General features: G+C 45.4%; 1 protein-coding gene across 13 annotated transcripts in view; it reads left to right on the plus strand.

The window, feature by feature from the left end:
• The window catches only part of LOC123767372 (uncharacterized), a 648,238-nt gene that overhangs the window by 520,423 nt on the left and 108,691 nt on the right, over positions 1 to 19,124 (plus strand). For all 13 annotated transcript variants that reach the window (XR_011224571.1, XR_011224570.1, XR_011224572.1 and 10 more), the window contains one exon: positions 4,016 to 4,308. Coding sequence is in view for 10 of the 13 variants with exons in the window: in XM_069312920.1 (XP_069169021.1) it covers positions 4,016 to 4,308 (293 nt within the window). In the remaining 3 variants the exon portion in view is untranslated. The remainder of the gene's footprint in view (positions 1 to 4,015; positions 4,309 to 19,124) is intronic.

The raw sequence follows: 19,124 nt of genomic DNA on the forward strand, positions 1-19,124 counted from the left end.
TGCTAATCCATTCCCAGAGACGAATCGTAAGTCGAAATATCATAAGTCGAAGCGATTTTTCCCATAAGAAATAAAGGGGATTGAATTAATCCATTCCCCACCCTCCAAAATATTAACATACAAATACATTTTGTACTGAATACAATGTTTTTTCTAATTATAATACAGTACCAAAGTTTGTCTTACCTTTATGAAAGGTTCTTGATGGCGTATGGAAGATGGTGATGAGGGGGGAAGAGAAGAGTTGTTACTGTTTGGAAGGGGAGTCCCCTTCCATTATCTCATCAGGGAGTGAAGTTTTCTCTAGGGTACTCTCTCTCCTGTTTTGCCTGATTACCACTAGGACCTGGTTGTGTTTCAGTGCTTGTTTGTCTCACTACAAATTTGTCAAGAGACATTTGTTTTTTCCCTTCATTTTAACATTTGTTTGTAATGATGCATCACTTTAGCACCCATAATGTCCTTTTTCTTAGCCATTATGGTGGATATCGTTGACTAAGATTTGTTGTACTGCCTAGCCAGTTCAACAACCCGCACACTATCTTCATATTTACGAATGATCTCTTGTTTCTGCTCTATGGTCATCCTTACATGGGATCTCATATGTTGAGCCTTACCACTGAATTTCCTGGGACTCATGGCATGATATATAATAATTACTTTAATGTTCAAAATGCAAAAATTCACCACAAAAGCAAAATTTCTTATAGGCGCGATCCTCACTAAGCGGGCACCTGTAGTAAACTGAGGCAGGTCGGCCTCGTGACCAGGAACCACGCACTCGGTTGACCCGAACGTGTACCAACAAATATCGTAAGTCGACGACACCATCGGATGTCGAGTCGCATTTTTCGATGAAATTTACATCGTAACTCGAAATTATCACAAGTAGGGTCAATCGTAAGTCGAGGTGCCACTGTGTGTGTGTATGTGTGTATGTATGTATGTGTATATATCTATATATATATATATATATATATATATATATATATATATATATATATATATAATATATATATAATATATATATAATATATATATATATAATATATATATAATATATATATAATATATATATATATATAATATATATATATATAATATATATATATATATATATATATATATATATATATATATATATATAATATAATATGTATGTTGTACCTAGTAGCCAGAACGCAGTACTCAGCCTACTATGCAAGACCCGATATGCCTAATAAGCCAAGTTTTCCTGAATTTATGCATTTTTCTAATTTTTTTTTTATGAAATGATAAAGCTATCCATTTCATATTGTATGAGTTAAATTGTTTAAATTTGAGTTAAAACTAACGTAGATATACTGTATGACCGAACCCAACCAACCCTAACTAACCTATCTTAACCTAAACTAACACAACTAAGTCAATAATATATGTTCCTAATATAATACAGTGGAACCTCTATTAACGAGTTTAATCCGTTCTGGCACCGAGCTCGTTACCTGGAAAACTCGTCTTTGGAAACAAATTTCCCCATTTAAAATAAAGGAAATAAATTTAATCCGTTTCACTCCCAAAAACATCCATACTTGAATGACTTTTTTTTATGTAAATATAATATTGCACATTTAAATATAAATGTTTTGTTGTAGTGTTTTAATATTTACTTTACCTTATGAAGAGTAGTTGCTGGCTTGAGGGAGACGATGGGGAGGTGGGAAGGATGAGAGGGGTTATGGTGTGGAAGGAGAATATCCACCTCTGAGTCAGGCGGACTCTCTGTTCTTGGGAATTTCACCCAAATTTCATTTCAAATGTCACACAAGGATGCGTTAGACCAGCACCAAATAAAAAACTACGTTGATTACACTCGTTGTGTCAACAATATAATAGTCTTACCACGAAGATACAATACAATGCCGTTTTCTCAAATAGGCAATGTGGTTATTAAAGAAAACGGAAATTTCATGGCAAACATTTATACAATCCCCAAGTCGATCGGATAAGAATTGGATTTTATAGAAATATTTGCTCAAATGACGCTTGAGCGTGGTGTTTGGGTGCATTTAAGAGAAAAAAAGTGTGTTACGTTCAAGCGACATATACCTGCGAAAGTGATAACACTTTCATAAAGTGTTATCACAAAGTGATAAATTAATTAAACATTTTCACACACCTGGTTGTCACTGCTTTATCAGGACAGCTTTTCCAAGAATGCGTTCACCTTTTCAAACATTCCAACTTCCCTGATCTCAGTGGAAGAGGCAGCATCCTCCCTTACCTCCTCATTCCCTTACTAATGGTGTAAATTGTTGATGAGGACCTGCCATACTTCCTTGTGAGATCAATCACACAGACACCACACTCATGCTTTGCTATAATTTCCTTCTTTAAATCCACAGTAATTGTGTCTTCCTCTTGACAACACTATCTTTAGCAAGCAGCTTCTTTGGAGACATCATGTGTTACAAATTATAGTCGCAAAACCACTAAAAACCCAAAGAAAAGCTCAAATAAATCCATAGGGATGCTTGTCGTGTGAGATACAACAACAACACTGGCGTCGGAGGCGTCCGAGAATTTGTGAGAACCCGCGAGACGCTAGGAAGCGCCATGTGGTTTCACTCGTTAATAGAGGCGAGCTCGTCAATAGAGACAAATTTGCTGCGAGTGGCTTGCTCGTTACTGGAAAAACTCGTTAATAGAGCCACTCGTTAATAGAGGTTCCACTGTATATTAATAATAATTAAAATAAACTAATTGGAAACAATTTATTGAAAATAAAGAAAATCACTCAGCCTATTAGGCAAATCGGGCCTTGCAAAGTAGGCCGAGAAGTGCGTTCTGGCTACTAGGAACGACATATATATATATAGCCAGGAATTATGTAGCTATTGTGGGTTGCATGAAGGTTAGTAGTTGGTCTAGAGAGACCTCAATAAGCCAAACAGGCTTCCTGCCCCTAACACTGGTAAACTATGAACATCACAACAAAAAAGGAGGAGAGTTAAATTATAAATGTGGAAAATAGTTGTAATGTTTGTATCAAATTTTAAGGTTGGTTTTATAACCAGTTTTGGGTAGAAATAGTAGCGTGCCTAATGATTCAGTGACATTATCACTGAATCATTAAGTGACCATCGTCGACCATTATTTGGTGACCTTCCAGTGATGGTCACTGAGTAATGCTGAGGACTTAAGTTGCTAACTGCAAACTACCGTTCCATTCAGTAAAAATTTGCATAAAAGATGTAAACACAGTTGTTAAGAGTCTTAGTGTATGGTGTAGAAATTAGCTGAGTATTCTAATAGATTTTGAGTAAATTGTCTTAAACATGTATATTTGGCAACTGGTATCAATATATTTTCGTGCATAATTTAATTAATTAATATATGCATTTATGTATCTCTTAATCAGTACTTCAGTTTACTTTATTTGTTTGTAATGTTTGTGTAATATTAATATTTTGTGCATGTATTGAACCTTTTACTGTTATTGTATCTTATTTTGAATTGTATATAATTTTCTTTAATTAGTCGGTATTCTGTGTGATATACTAGCTCTTCCTCAATCCTCCTTGCATGATTTAATATTGTGTACCATTGCAGACGAGGAGTCACAATAATGTGGCTGAAATATGTTGACCAAACCACAAACTAGAAAGTGAAGGGACTATGACGTTTCAGTCTGTCCTGGACCATTCTCAAGTCAATTGTGAATGGAGAATGATCCAGGATGGACCGAAACGTCGTCGTCCCTTCACTTTCTAGTGTGTGGTTTCATTAACATTGTGTAGCATTTATTCCTTCTAATTTAAAAATTTATTTTTGCAATCGACTTGAGAATGGTCCAGGATAGACCGAAACATCGTAGTCCCTTCACGTTCTTGTGTGTGGTTTGTCAACATTATGTACCATTTATTCCTTTTAATTTAAAACTTTATTTTTGCTTGAACTCTGCCAGCATTTCATTGTCAAAATTCCTTTTATTCCATTAGTTTAATATCACTAAAATTGTGTGCTGTTATTACAGGAACGAACCCGCAGTGCTGACATAGCCACTGAACTACTACGAAGTGATGCTGGCGATGGGTGTGTGCCTGAGGGCCTTATACGGGAAACCTCTCTCATATCTCTGGCTCCTTCACCTTCCAAGCATGACAAAAAGGTCACATTTGCCAAGCTTTTGGACAAGATGTCTAAAGAGATGAGTTCGTCATCTTCAGACATGAGCTGCCCCGAGGAAAAGTCACCCAGTAGAATCTTCAGTTTTGGGGGTGCACGACGCTCCCCGAGAAGGTCTCCTAGGATACGACACACTCAGAGGTAAGCCTATGCATGAGGATACAACATGCAGAAGTAAACTTGCGTATGAGGGTAAGAACAAATTTAGATGAAGGCTCAAATAATCTTGATAAGCTTCATGATTTAAGATTGGCAGCTACAGTTTAATGCTGGAAATGGAAAACTGAGTTTAGGAAATAATAATAGTTACTAGATAGCATTTGATCAATGATGTAGGGTAAATAATTCATTGTGTTGGGGGACAGGCAGCCAGTGAACATATGTATACATACATGTTAGGCTTATATTGAAGTCTCCCACAAGGTTGAATTACTGACCCTCCCTAGGATGCAACCCCACATCATGGTTGACTAACTGGGTTCCTTTTTAATGCTAGGAGAACAGGTGCATTAGGTGATAGGAAATGCACCGAGCCATTTCTATCTCGCCCAGGATTCTAGCTCTGAATTTTTGTTTGTGAGTTAACAACAAACTGGATTGTGCTATGTTATGTTAGATTTTCTCACAAGTGAATGCCTTAGAAAGAGCTTATGCTGTTTGCTGGATAGGTGATTCCATTCAGAAAAAAATATTTAATTCATTTGTGAATTCATTCAAGGGTGTACATGTGAACATCAGGGCAGATAGACGGCAATGAATGTGAGGATGGATACCTAAGATACAACTTGAACATTTCTTCAATTCATAATTTAGCTTATGAAGGAAAACTTTTTGCTAGTCATATTGTTCAATCATTCAAGCTGGGTCATTGACTGTTAGATAAGCTAACTTTTGACCAGTTATCAATATAACCAAATTCACTCATAATAACATTTGTTCTGACTTTCAGTAATTTGCTATCAGAAAAATTTTCAAGAAGGACTTTTGAGAATATGTTTCATTTGTTTTTTGGAATACTGAAATATCTGTATAGCAATTTAACCCTTAAACTGCACAACATATCATATGATGTGGTGAGTAACTGCCACGGAATTGCACACATATGGTGTGTGGATGTACCGTGCAAGATTTAAAAGTCCCGTGGCAACATGGGTGTCACATCAGCTTCCTCAGGACTCTTGTAAACAGATGCCATTTTCTTTAACCCTTAAACTGCGCAACGCGCCTGCAGGCCCACATCTGGGATGCGCAACGTGTCTCTGGGTATTTTTATTTTTAGCTTTCCATTCAAAACTCCCACGGCTACATGGGGTTCACATCAGCTTCCCCATGGCTCTTATAAACAGATGCCATCTTTAAAAAAAAATTGTGGGCCACATTCCCGGGTGTGGGAGCCTCGGTACTGAGTGAGCAACCAAGGCCGGCGCACACAGCATGAGCTCACAGCACTGTTGTTCAGCTTGTGACCACAGCATCGCCTAATAATGTCAAAATATATATATATATATAACTTGTATTATTTAGCCATGATAGTATTACAAAAGAGCCTGAGTGTGATAATGACTGTGTACAATGTTCAAATATCAGTGATTCAATGCTGTTCACGATGTTCACAGCGCTAGATACAGCACCACAGCATTATTTCGTCCATCTAAACCTCTAAACCCTGCCCCTACTCCGAAGCCCTCAGACACTTCGGAGCCGAAAACAAGGGGAGGGGGAAGGGGAACAATGAACCACAGCAGGGGAAGAACAAGGGCGTGCGGACTGAACCAAGGCTGAAGTGACCATCACCCTCAAGTCCAGGTCCCTATAAGCAAAGCGGGGCAGCCACGGGGCATCTGGGGAAGCAACCAACCTAGCACGTTGCAGCAGCCTAAACCTGGCATGTAATGCCTGAGCCACCTGCACCCATATAATGTCATCAGTAGATTGGGTGAATTGAGTCACAAGCAAGCAACAGTGCTCACAGGACTCATGGTCGAAGGTGTCACCGATCCAATAGGCAGCATGATGGAGGCAAAAACAATGACCGTCGTCCTGAGACATGGGGACAAAACAACCTTCGAACTCACACAAGGCGAGAGGAGACCCAGGGGTCACATCCATCGGACCCTGTGTGTCCCCGTGGGGATTCCCAGGGCCCCTACACTGGTATCGCTATGGGTAAGCCCAGACGAAGTTTCCACCGGCGCCCAAGTCTACCAAACAAACTGCAAATGCTGTTTGTCAGGCCAAAACAAAAAGAAAAGAAAAACCTCACAAGAGGATAACGTATACAGGAGGAACAGAGCCGGCCGCTGTAAAGGGTGAAAACTAGCTGCGCAGTACCCTGTTCCTCACCAGTGCAAAAACTACCACTTATCCAAAGGTAAACAAGGGAGGATAGAACCCAAATACTTAGGGCAGTCAATCACTAATCAGCAGAACACCACAAAGGTAGACCCCAAGGTGACTTGTGGAAGAGAACCCCAAGCACCAAGGGAAGTACTTACTGGGCACTTAGGGAAGGGAACCCTAAGCACATGCAGCCTGAGCACATGCAGTTCCTGAGTACCCAGGAGTAAAACTCCCAGCTTGCACGTCACCGCAAGAGCAGTACTGAACACCAGGTACAGCACACAGAGAATCCAGAGCTGGAGCCACCCGACCGAGCCACAATCACATCAGCTGAAGAACTGGTGGTTAGATTGCCGACGTAGTGGGTTTGGGGCTCCCCTTCCCCCCTCCCGGCTGCCTTGGTTTTGTCTTCTGAGACCAGAGCTTTGGAGGAGGGCTTGCCCCCAGGGCCTGACATGGAGGGTCCCAGGGTTGGGAAGGAGCTGACTTGGGGGCTGTAGGCCCTGTTAGATCCCGCCTGGGTTTTCAAACCGTCTGAGTGGAGCTTTCTGTTGCAAGGAGTGAGGTTTTCCTTTCCCCCCCTTCTACATACGAGTTGGATTTGGGTTCAGCTCCTCCCCGGGTTTGGTTCCATGTCCCTGCGTGTCCTATGGTTCCGTCCTTCTAGAGGTTTTCGGCCTCAGCAGGCGAGACACGGGTGGCCATTGTAATTACCAAAGTGTAGTTACAGGATGAGAGCTACGCTCGTGGTGTCCCGTCAACCCAGCACTCTTTATCATGAACAAATGGAAGCTTTGAAGCTATTGACGGTTGTAGCCTCCACCACCTTCTCACTTAACTTGTTCCAACCGTCTACCACTCTGTTTGCGAAAGTGAATTTTCTTTTATTTCTTAGGCATCTTTGTTAAGTTAGTTTCAATCTATGACCTCTTGTTCTTTGACTGATGCCAGAAAGTTATGCATATCCATTCAGCCTGGATAGCTCCGCAGAGCTGACGGGGTTACCCCCAGAAAAATTGTCTAAAATCAATTTCTGAAAATATTTTAATGAAAGTTTCATGACGCTGAAGCCAATAAGTTGGAGATTTGTTTAACTTTTTAAGTTATTTTTACATAATTCAAATATTTTTCACTTCTGATCTCCTTATGCTGAGCAGTTTAACCCTTAAATTGCGCATCGCATCATATGATGCTTTGACCGACTTGCAGTAAATTGCGCATCGCATCATATGATGCTTTGGAGTACTACGCAAGATTTAAATGGCCCGTGGATACACGGGGTTCACGACACCTTCATCAGGTTGTCTGATGAAGGTGTGGTGAACCACACCAGTGAGTGGTGTCCCAGAGAACATAAAGGTATAGTGCTTTTGAAAAATAGGTGAGATAACAGGAATGTGCCAAGGGAAGTGAAATAGTGGATGAGAAAAAGTTACCCCTAGTGTTTCCAGTGCAGAGAACAACATTCAAGATGGCCGCCTGCAAGAGGAAATACAAAACAGAGCTTGATTTTGCTGGATTCAGTGAAGAAAGCATTGAGATAACCAGTCTATACAACAAGGTAGTAAAATTAGATACTATCGTGACCTCTCAAGTAGAAATAATTAGTAAATTGAAAGAAAGTAATGACCATTTAAATAGCAAAGTTGTATGTCTTGAGGGTGTAGTGAAAGACTTGCGCAAGGATAAGATTAAATTGCAAACAAATTGCAAAGCCATGGAAGAAGAAAATAGACTCTTAAAAATAGCTTTGGAAGAAGTTAAAGTAAATTTAAACATAAATGACTACAATAGGTTAGGTAAGGAATTCCAACAGGAGAAACAGCATTTGTCAGCACAGATGGAGGAAGTTACACAGGGAATAGAACAGTGCAAGAAAGATATGCAACTCACTTATGCACAAGTGGCCAAGGAGAAGGAAAAAATAGAAGAAGCAGTAAAGGAAGTCAAACACTGCAGCAACCAAGATAAAACAAACATTAGGCTAGAAGTGAGGAAAGAATTGGCATCTAACTCGAAGTTGGTGCAAAACACAGTTGATCGGAGTAAGTCCCTGATCATTTTTAGCTGCAAAGAAAAGGAGATAACATCTAGGTCAGAAAGAGCTGTAGAAGAAGCAAAAGTAGTAGATAAAATTGTTGGCCTCGTGGAAGGTCTTACAACCATAGAGAATGTGTGCGACTACAGGAGAATAGGCAAATATGTAAAAGGGAAAGATCGACCTTTGAGGATCACCCTAAATGGTGCCAAACAGATGGAAGAAGTACTAAGGAATGCTAGAAAATTACAAAGTGATGAGGATGGGAAAGTGTGGTCGTTAAGACGAGATCTTTCAAAAGAAGATAGAGAGAAGCTGAAACTGAACCTTGCCGAGGCAAAACGTTTAAATGAGAGTAGGAATGAAGAAGAAATCAATTCTTTTTTCTACAAAGTGATAGGGGTAGGCAGGCCAGTAAAGTGGTACATAAAGGCAAACCAACAAAATCATTAGAGAAAGGGGGAGTGAAAAATAAGAAGAGGGGGAACAAGTTCCTCAAGATTGCATACACCAACATAGATGGAGTAAGATCAAAGATACTGGAGTTAAGTGATATAATACAGCTGCAGACACCAGACATTGTTGCACTCACGGAGACAAAACTTGAAGATGCTATTTTAAATGAGGTCGTATTCCCAAGGGGCTACTCAATTTGGAGACGGGACAGAAAAATCAGGAAAGGCGGTGGCGTTGCTGTGCTGCTGAAAGAACACCTAAAGGTGAACAAAATAGTGACTGCCAATCCACAAGTTGACATAATAGCACTAGAGATCTGCCATGAGGATGATAAACTAATGATCATAAATGCATATAGTCCACCGCTAAGCAGCACATGGTCAAAGGAGGAGCTAGATAGTAAACGAGAAGGTCTTATAACAATGAGAGAGATCATAGCGAGAGCGGATAACGATAGTTCACGACTGTTGATAGCCGGCGACTTCAACTTGAAATCCATAGACTGGGAAGCATGTGAAGCTAAAAAAATATTTCTGGACCTGTAAATTTGTAGACCTCATCCTGGAAACATTCTTGTATCAACATGTTAAACACGCTACGAGGATGAGGGAAGGGGACGTTCCCTCTATGCTAGATTTGATATTTACCAGGAAGGAGGAAGAAATATTGGACATTCAGTACCTTCCTCCCTTGGGTAAAAGTGACCATGTCATTTTGGGAATAAAGTATGCAATGCGTTATAATCTGGAAGAAAATATGACAGTCGATGCAATTGAAAAACCTGTCTTTAGGAGAGGACATTATGGCAACCTTAGACAATTTTTTAGTGAGTATAATTGGACAGACTTGTTGCTAGGCAAGGAAGTGAATGAGATGTATGTCAGGTTTTGTGAAATATATGATAAAGGCACAAAATTTTTCTGGGGGGAGCCCCGTCGGCTCCCCGGAGCTTTACCGGCTGATATGCTAATGTCAGACTTTGGCATCAGTCATGTGTATGGAGTTCTAGGGCCTACCGGGGACCACGAGCCAGAACCTGGCCCCCTCAGAGAGGCAAGGGGAGCAATGGCCTATAGAAACCCCCGTGTGGTTGGAAGCATTCTATGTCTGCCATCGACCGGGTCAAGCATCCAGAAAGGTAAGCATTCCAAAACAAACCCCTATTCTGGTGAAAATTGCTACCTAAGCCGAACTAGTGAATAGAACTCTTCAACAGAAAACACGGAAACTAGTATGACGTCATACGTCACCGCGCCGCTGTCTGCGCAGCTCCCCCCTCCCCGGGAGGGGGAAGGGGGAGCCCCAGACCCCCCACGCCGGCTATCCACCCATCAGTTCTTCGGCTGATGCTATAGGCAATGGTTATGTGCTCCGGCTCCAGTGGTTGTTTCAGCACTGTACCTAGAGTGTGGTGTCTGTTTTCTAGGTGGTGCGTGAGCCGGGTGTGATTCTTCAGTACTCGGGCTGCATGCGCCTAGGGTTCCCTTCCCTAGGTGCCCTGTAAGTACTGCCCTTGGGGCTTGGGGCCACCTTCCACAAGTTCCTTGGGTCCTGCCCCTGCTTGGCCGTTTACCGCTTGGTTTTCGGCCGCTCTTTGTGTGCTCGGGTGTTCTGTCTCCCTTGTTCGCCTTAGAGTAAGGGGCGGTGTTTGCACTGGTGGGGCGCGGGGTACTGTGCAGCTTGTCTTTACCAATCATAGCGGCCGGCTCTGTTCCGCTTGGGTACGCTGTCCTCTTGCGGGGTTTTCTTTTTCTTTTGTTTATATACCTGGTGGGGGGGTCTGCCTTCGTTCTTGCCCCTTGTGTCCCTTGTGTTCTGAGTATTTCTGGTGGTACCCCCCTGCTAGGTCCCCGTGAGTGTACACGTCCCGGGGGTTCAGCTCTTAGAAAGTTGTTTGGTAGCTTGGGTGCCGGTTAGCAGTACCCTGCCTGGGATTACCTGAGCGCGAGTCCTCTTAAAGTAAACGCTCGGGACCCTGGGAAACCCCTGGGGGCGCGCGGGTCCGATGGATGTGACCCCAGAGCCCCCCCCTCGCTTCCAGCGAGTTTGAGGGTTGCTCTCACCTTTTGTCTCTGGGTGACTCTCTGTTTTGCCTCCGTCTGCTGCCTGTGGGGTCGGTGACACCTTCGACCCGGTGTCCTGCGAGTTTGGTTGCTCGTTGTGGCTCGGTTACCCAGTTGTGCTAACAAAGCGGGTGCGGGCAGCAGGGGCGTTGCACTTGAGCCTTGGTGGTGGCAACGTTCTCGTGGTTTCCTCCCCGGGAGCCCCGGGGCTGCCCCGTTGTATTTCGTTTTGGGACTTGGGGGTGTTGGTTGCATCCACGCCCCCTTGTCTTTCCCCTGGTTCACCCTTCCTGCCTGCATCCGGTTCCTTACCGTCTGTAGGTTCAGGGCGGGGTGTTTCGTGGTGTTGAGACTCGGGCAGTCTCGGGGAATTCCCCTTCCGGGGTAGTGACGGGGGCATTTGGGCCTGTTCCTCCAGCCGTGTTGTATGAGTCTGCCAGTGGGCTCCCTTCCTTAGTGTTTTCACGGCTGCCCCGGTTTTCTGGTACGGCCGGGGCTTTGGGGGAACGGCTCGGCCCCGGGGCCTGTCGTGTAGGTTCCCGGGGCTGGGGAGGGGCTGCCTTGGGGGGGCCTTGGCCCCGTTAGACCCCGTGGGGCGTTTTATCCCCCTCTAGGCGGGGCTTGTGGTTACGCGGAGTGGGGTCTTTCCTCCCCACTCGCCGTACGTGCTGTTGGACGTCGGCCCCTCCCCGGGCTCGGTTCCTTGGCCTTTGAGTCGGTTGGTTCCGTCCTGTGGGTGGATGTTTCCTCCCCCGCTTTTTGGGACGGTGTTTTTGTCATGTTTCCCCGTTCGTTGGGGTTCTGCGTGACTTTTGATCTCGGGTGCGCCTGCGCCTTCGTGTGCCTTCGGGACTAGTGTTGGCTTCTGTGTTCTCGAGGGTACGGGAAGGTTTTTCGCTACTTCCCGCATTATTGGAACGTCTGTCGGCTCCTAGTACTTGTCGCCCTGTTGGGCTACTTGTCGCCCTGTTGGGCTACTTGTCGCCCTGTTGGGCTACTTGTCGCCCTGTTGGGCTACTTGTCGCCCTGTTGGGCTACTTGTCGCCCTGTTGGGCTACTTGTCGCCCTGTTGGGCTACTTGTCGCCCTGTTGGGCTACTTGTCGCCCGGTTGGGCTACTTGTCGCCCGGTTGGGCTACTTGTCGCCCGTTTGGGCTACTTGTCGCCCGTTTGGGCTACTTGTCGCCCGTTTGGGTTCCCTTTTTTTTTTGGGCTCTTTGCTTCTTTGGCCGGTTTTATTGTTCCTGCTTCCTCTTTTGGCTCCTTTTTCTCGTGCAATAGTCCTGGCTGGCGCCTTCCCGCAGGGAGGGTGTGCGGTTCGGCCAGCGTGTTATGCGCATGCGCCGTGGAGTTTGTTTTGGTCTGGGCGATGGTTCAGTGCTGGGGTTTTGCGCCCTTTTTTGCTACAGTGCTTCGCCTCTCGTTCTTCTCCCTGGCTGCGGTATGTGCCCCTTTGCACCAGGGGTGTCCTGGTTCCCAGTTGTGGGGAGGACACCGCGGTTTTCTGTGTCATGGGTGTGGACCGCCTCCTTCGCCTCTCCCTGTTCTCCTGCGGGTCCGGCTCTGGCGTCTTCACCTGGCGGTGCTCCCAAGTTCTTCTGGGCACGGTTGAGTCGTGTCGAGTTCGAGCCACCATTCGCCAGGTGAGTTTCTGCGGTCTGGCGTCTTTTGGCCGGGCGCTGGATGCGGCGGTGTTCATATACCAGTTTTTATTTAGGTATAATTTTGTACGACTGAGACCGTTCGCACACCAGTGACTGTCCCTTTATCACCCCTTCCTGTCCCCCTCATGTGCATGTCCAACCCATGCTGGAGTCATTCAGGGGACCCTCCTTTTTTAATGTTGTGAGGTGTGGGGGTTGTAGGGTTGGTTCTGTACTCACCTGGTGAGGCTCCTGGCTGTGCTTGCAGGATTTGAGCTCTGGCTCTTGGGTCCCGCCTATCTGGTAGTACTTGCGGGATAGTACCAGTGGAGTGCAGTGGTGCTATTGGCACTTTTGGGGAACACTGTATTACCATCAGTGGTCTGTGCTTGTTACACGACCTACTTGCGAGCATAAGCCTTCTTGCTGGTGCGTCCGTGGACTTCCAGGGCGCACTGGCCTGTTTTCGTATGGCAGTTCCGGCCCGTCCTGGTTGTGGGGGTATGTGGGCCGGTGGACTGCTCCTAGCAGCTGCCTGGTGGGCCATCCTCTGGCCGGTCTGGCCTGACCTTGGGCCGGGCTTGAGGTGTAAAAGAGCTCCCAGTACCTCATCCAGCAGGTATCGAGCGGGGTTTTCTCCGCCGTCGGTCGCCTGGTGCAGGTTTCTGGGCCTGCAGGGTTTTGTCGTGTCTCCGTTGGCCCTGTCTGGGGTCTGCCTGCTCCGTTCTCTGCCTTTGCAGAGGGGAGTTGCTATTTACATGTTGCATGTTGCAGTGGTGCCTGTTGCTGCTGCTGCTGCACGTGAGCATTGGTACCGTGTTTCACGGTGGCGTGTCCTTGTTCCTGTGTCCGGTTGTGGAGTGGCGCTTTGCTGCCGTTTTGTGCCTGGGGATTGCGTGGGGTTTTTTGTCCCTGCCTGATTGTCCACCCCTGGTTGTTCTCCTGGTTTTTTTTTTTTTTTTTTTTTGTGCTTCTGCTCTTTCTTCCTGCCTCTTCTGCAGCAGGAATGTTCGGCGTGTGTTCTTAGGCGTTGGTCAGCCTGTGTCCTGTGATGTGCTTCTTTGTCTCGGTCTGTTGCAGTTGTTCGTGCCCCTTGGTTCGGGTCCTGTTCTGGCGGCGACCCTTCCGCCTTCTTTGGTTTTCCTAGCTTGCCCTGCCGGTTGTTGTTGTTTTACTTTTTTTGGGGGGTTTTTGCGATGTCTCGCGTCGGACCCGTCGTTTCTGAACTCCTGGCGGGCTTGCATGCTTCGGAGTTTTTCTGTTCGGCAGACGTTCCATCTCCTTGTGCCGCCTGGGTTTCGGTGGTCGCGCCCGAGATCTTCTCGCGGCTCCGCCTTTTTCCTGGGCTCGGGGGGGGCCTTGTCGGGGCTGCTTATGTTCTGCCTCGTGGTCTCGCCTCCGGTTGGTGGTCAGGTGGCTTCGTGGTAGGTGTCCCACCTGCGTGCTTTCTTGGCGGCAGTATGGGGTATTTTGGCGGTCCTTCCTTTTCCTGTCCCTTCTTCGGTGGGTCCTTCTTGTTGGCTTGGTTTACTCTCGGCTTGGTTTTCTAGTAGGGGTTGGGGGCCGTCGTCTTGCCACATACTGTCGCCTCTTTTCGTGCGGCGCAGGCGGAGCCGCTTCAGCTTGCTTTCGGTCTTGGTGTTGCTTCTGCACCGTTAGTCAGCTGTCTTGTGCGTCATTTCCCCTCCGGCCTGTTCGTGCGCCGCTTGCACCATCCTGGTCTCTGGTCAGCGTGCTCTGTCTTCTCCTCGGTTGGTAGTGCCCCTTCGGTTCCGGTGTGTTTTTTCGTCGGCTCTTTCCTTTGGGCCTTTGCCTCTGGGGGTCGGTTCGCTGTGTTTTCTTGCTCCTTCGGTTTTAGCGTTTTGGTTGTTTGATGGCAGCAGTCTCCATTTTTTCTGGCGCGGGGTGGGGCTGCTGCATTCTGGAGGGGTCCAGGGTTTGTTGGTGCTTCGTTGGTCGGGCCGGGGGTGTGTCGTTTTTGTGTTCAGTGGCGGCCCTCTGCTGTTGTTTGCGTGCCACGGCGTTTGGGTCCGGAGCGCGTTTTGCGTTGATCCGGTTCTGTTCTTCCCGGTTCGCGGGTGATGGTGTCCCGGGTGGTCAGCCGTGTTCTTGCGGCTAAGCTGCCTGTGTTCTTCCCTCATGCCTGTGGCGTTCGTGGCTTCGCTGCTCTCGCTGCCGTCTGGGCGACGTGGCCTTGCAGTCTTTCGGGCATGGATTTTTGGTGTTCGTGCAGGGGCCTTGCTGCTCGTGGTTCTCGTGTTGTTCCCGGGATTTTCGGGGCTGTGGCGCCTTGGGTTGGCGTTTGCTGCCGGTTGTCTCGCCTCCTTGGGGGGTGCGTGGTGTCCGCCTCCCGGTTTTGTCCCTTTGACCTTCCTCTGTGGGTAGTTAGCTCCGGGGAGCCGACGGGGCTCCCCCCAGAAAACCAGCGTTGAATGTAATGAAACGCCATTTTCTGGGTGAGACCCGGAGGCTCCCCGGCAACCCTCCCTCCCTCCGGTCGGCGTTTTTCGCGTGTTTTGACATCCAGCCTCAGAACTGATGGGTGGATAGCCGGCGTGGGGGGTCTGGGGCTCCCCCTTCCCCCTCCCGGGGAGGGGGGAGCTGCGCAGACAGCGGCGCGGTGACGTATGACGTCATACTAGTTTCCGTGTTTTCTGTTGAAGAGTTCTATTCACTAGTTCGGCTTAGGTAGCAATTTTCACCAGAATAGGGGTTTGTTTTGGAATGCTTACCTTTCTGGATGCTTGACCCGGTCGATGGCAGACATAGAATGCTTCCAACCACACGGGGGTTTCTATAGGCCATTGCTCCCCTTGCCTCTCTGAGGGGGCCAGGTTCTGGCTCGTGGTCCCCGGTAGGCCCTAGAACTCCATACACATGACTGATGCCAAAGTCTGACATTAGCATATCAGCCGGTAAAGCTCCGGGGAGCCTCCGGGTCTCACCCAGAAAATGGCGTTTCATTACATTCAACGCGGGTTTTTTATACCAAAGTAGAGAAGCAGAACTAGGAAACTGGATTGGTTCAACAGAAAGTGCGAGAGGGCCAGAGACCAAAAGACACAAAAATGGAATCAATACAGGAAGAGGCCGAACCCCCAAAAATACCAGTGATACAAAGATGCGAGAAACAACTACACGGCAGTGAGGAGAGAGGCAGAAAGAAATTTTGAAAAAGTGATTGCAGACAAATGTAAAACAGAACCAGGTCTATTCTATAAATTCATAAACAACAAATTGCAGGTAAAGGATAATATTCAGAGGTTGAAAATGGGAAGTAGATTCACGGAAAATGAAAAGGAAATGTGTGAAACATTAAACGAAAAGTTCCAAAGTGTGTTTGTACAAAATGAAATCTTCAGGGAACCAGATACAATAAGAATTCCAGAGAACAACATAGAGGTGTCTAGAGACGAAGTGGAAAAAATGCTCAAGGAGCTAAATAAGAACAAAGCAGTTGGTCCAGATGGAGTTTCACTATGGGTTCTGAGAGAATGTGCACTTGAGCTCAGCATTCCTCTTCAACTGATTTTTTTCAGGCATCCCTGTTTACAGAAGTTGTAGCTGATGTGTGGAAAAAGGCTAACATAGTTCCAATCTACAAAAGTGGAAGCAGGGAAGACCCCCTTAATTATAGACCGGTATCATTGACAAGTGTAATAGTCAAAATATTGTAAAAAATAATTAAATCTAAATAGGTAGAACACCTAGAGAGAAATGATATAATATCAGACAGACAGTATGGTTTTCGATCTGGAAGATCCTGTGTATCGAATTTACTCAGTTTCTATGATCGAGCAACAGAGATATTACAGGAAAGAGATGGTTGGGTTGACTGCATCTATCTGGACCTAAAAAAGGCTTTCGACAGAGTTCCACATAAGAGGTTGTTCTGGAAACTGGAAAATATTGGGGGAGTGACAGGTACGCTTCTAACATGGATGAAAAATTTTCTGATAGAAAAATGAGGGCTGTGATCAGAGGCAATGTATCGGACTGGAGAAATGTCACAAGTAGAGTACCACAGGGTTCAGTTCTTGCACCAGTGATGTTTATTGTCTACATAAATGATCTACCAGTTGGTATACAGAATATATGAACATGTTTGCTGATGATGCTAAGATAATAAGAAGGATAAGAAACTTAGATGATTGTCATGCCCTTCAAGAAGACCTGGACAAAATAAGTACATGGAGCGCCACTTGACAAATGGAATTTAATGTTAATAAATGCCATGTTATGGAATGTGGAATAGGAGAACACAGACCCCACACAACCTATATATTATGTGAGAAATCTTTAAAGAATTCTGATAAAGAAAGTGATCTAGGGGTGGTTCTAGATAGAAAACTATCAGTTGAGGACCACATAAAGAATATTGTGCGAGGAGCCTATGTCACGCTTTTTAACTTCAGAATTGCTTTTAAATACATGGATGGCGATATACTAAAGAAATTGTTCACGACTTTTGTTAGGCCAAAGCTAGAATATGCAGCAGTTGTGTGGTGCCCATATCTTAAGAAGCACATCAACAGACTGGAAAAGGTGCAAAGACATGCTACTAAGTGGCTCCCAGAACTGAAGAGCAAGAGCTACGAGGAGAAATTACAGGCATTAAATATGCCAAAACTAGAAGACAGAAGAAAAAGAGGTGATATGATCACTACATACAAAATAGTAACAGGAATTGATAAAATCGATAGGGAAGATTTCCTGAGACCTGGAACTTTAAGAACAAGAGGTCATAGATATAAACTAGCTAAACACAGATGCTGAAGAAATATAATAAAATTCACTTTCGCAGAGTGGTAGACGGTTGGAACAAGTTAGGGGAGAAGGTGGTGGAGGCCAAGACCATCAGTAGTTTCAAAGCGTTATATGACAAAGAGTGCTGGGAAGACGGGACACCATGAGCGTAGCTCTCATCCTGTAACTACACTTAGGTAATTACCATCCACACCATGGCGTCTGTTCTTGTAAACAGACGCCACTTTTAAAAAAAATCGTGGGCCAAATTCCCGGGTGTTAGGGGCTTCAGTATTGAGTGAGCTACCAAGCCTGACGCATGCAGCATGAGCTCACAGCACTGCTGTTCAGCTTGTGACCATAGCATCGCCTAAAAATACCATAATATACTTGTTCATGCTATTATGTAGCGATGATATTATTACAGAAGACCCCTGACTGTGATAAAACTAACCAGGGTTCTGATAATAGCAGGATTGTGGTGATATTTAGCACTGTACTCCATGGAGGGAGGAGTAATGCTGTGGGAGGGATGGTGGTGGCGTTGTCTTCTGACTGTGTGTGGCCACCTTTTATTGACTGCACTCACCGTAACAGCTTAGTGGTTCACTATGGTGAACACAAATGTAAATACTTACATATAACTTGTATATAGAGGGTATAAACAGCAAGAGGAGTAGGTTGGGAGCCTCCATTTTGGTGAGGGTGGTGGCGTCGTCTGCACGATTTATCATGTTGTTTACTGGTGACTACAATGGTCTTTGGGCACCATACCAGTTTACTTGTACAAGTATGGTGAATAAAACATATAGATATTTATATATAATGTGTGTATATAGCGTAATAACACCACAAACAGTATTGTTGGAGGAGAAATATTAGTGCGTCTGGCCTTGAGGGCGGCAGCCATCAGCTGACTGTGTGAGTAGCTACGTCTTTGTGCCTTTACTCACCATACAAGCTTAGATGTACAGTTATGGTGAACAAAACATATAGATACTTATATATAACGTTTGTATATAAAAGCAAAAACAGTATGGTGGGAGGAGAATGGTGGCAAGTCAGGTGAGGTGAGGTGAGGGAGGGGAGTGGCAGCCAGTGGCGGGCTGCCATTGGCTGCCACTCAGCATACCAACTTAGTGGTTCGTTATGGTGAACACGAATGTAGATACTTATATATAGCATCTGTATATAGTGAATAAAAGCAAAAACAGTATTGTGGGAGGAGAATGTGGGTGAGTCAGGTGACTTGAGGGAGGGAGGAAGTAGCAGTAGTTGGCATTGCCACTCAGCATGCCAACTTAGTGGCTCATTATGGTGAACACGAATGTAGATACTTATATATAACATCTGTATATAGTGAATAAAAGCAAAAACAGAATTGTGGGAGGAGAATGTGGGCGAGTGTGGTGTTGAGGGAGGGAGTGAGTGGCTGGCTGATACACGGCAGTCACTCCTCGTTACTTTTTGACTCATAATAGCAACTTAGTGGTTCGTTATGGTGAACAAAACATGCAGAAACTTATATATAACCTGTGTATATAGTGTAATAACCGACAAAGTATTTGTTCACTGTTTGATGAACATAATTGAATCAACAATATGCACACCATATTTTTGAGTACAGCGATGATTCACTCATTTTATTATATAAATATATCACTACACACTA

Source organism: Procambarus clarkii, chromosome 74, assembly GCF_040958095.1.
Source record: "Procambarus clarkii isolate CNS0578487 chromosome 74, FALCON_Pclarkii_2.0, whole genome shotgun sequence".
Taxonomy (NCBI): Eukaryota; Metazoa; Arthropoda; class Malacostraca; order Decapoda; family Cambaridae; genus Procambarus; species Procambarus clarkii.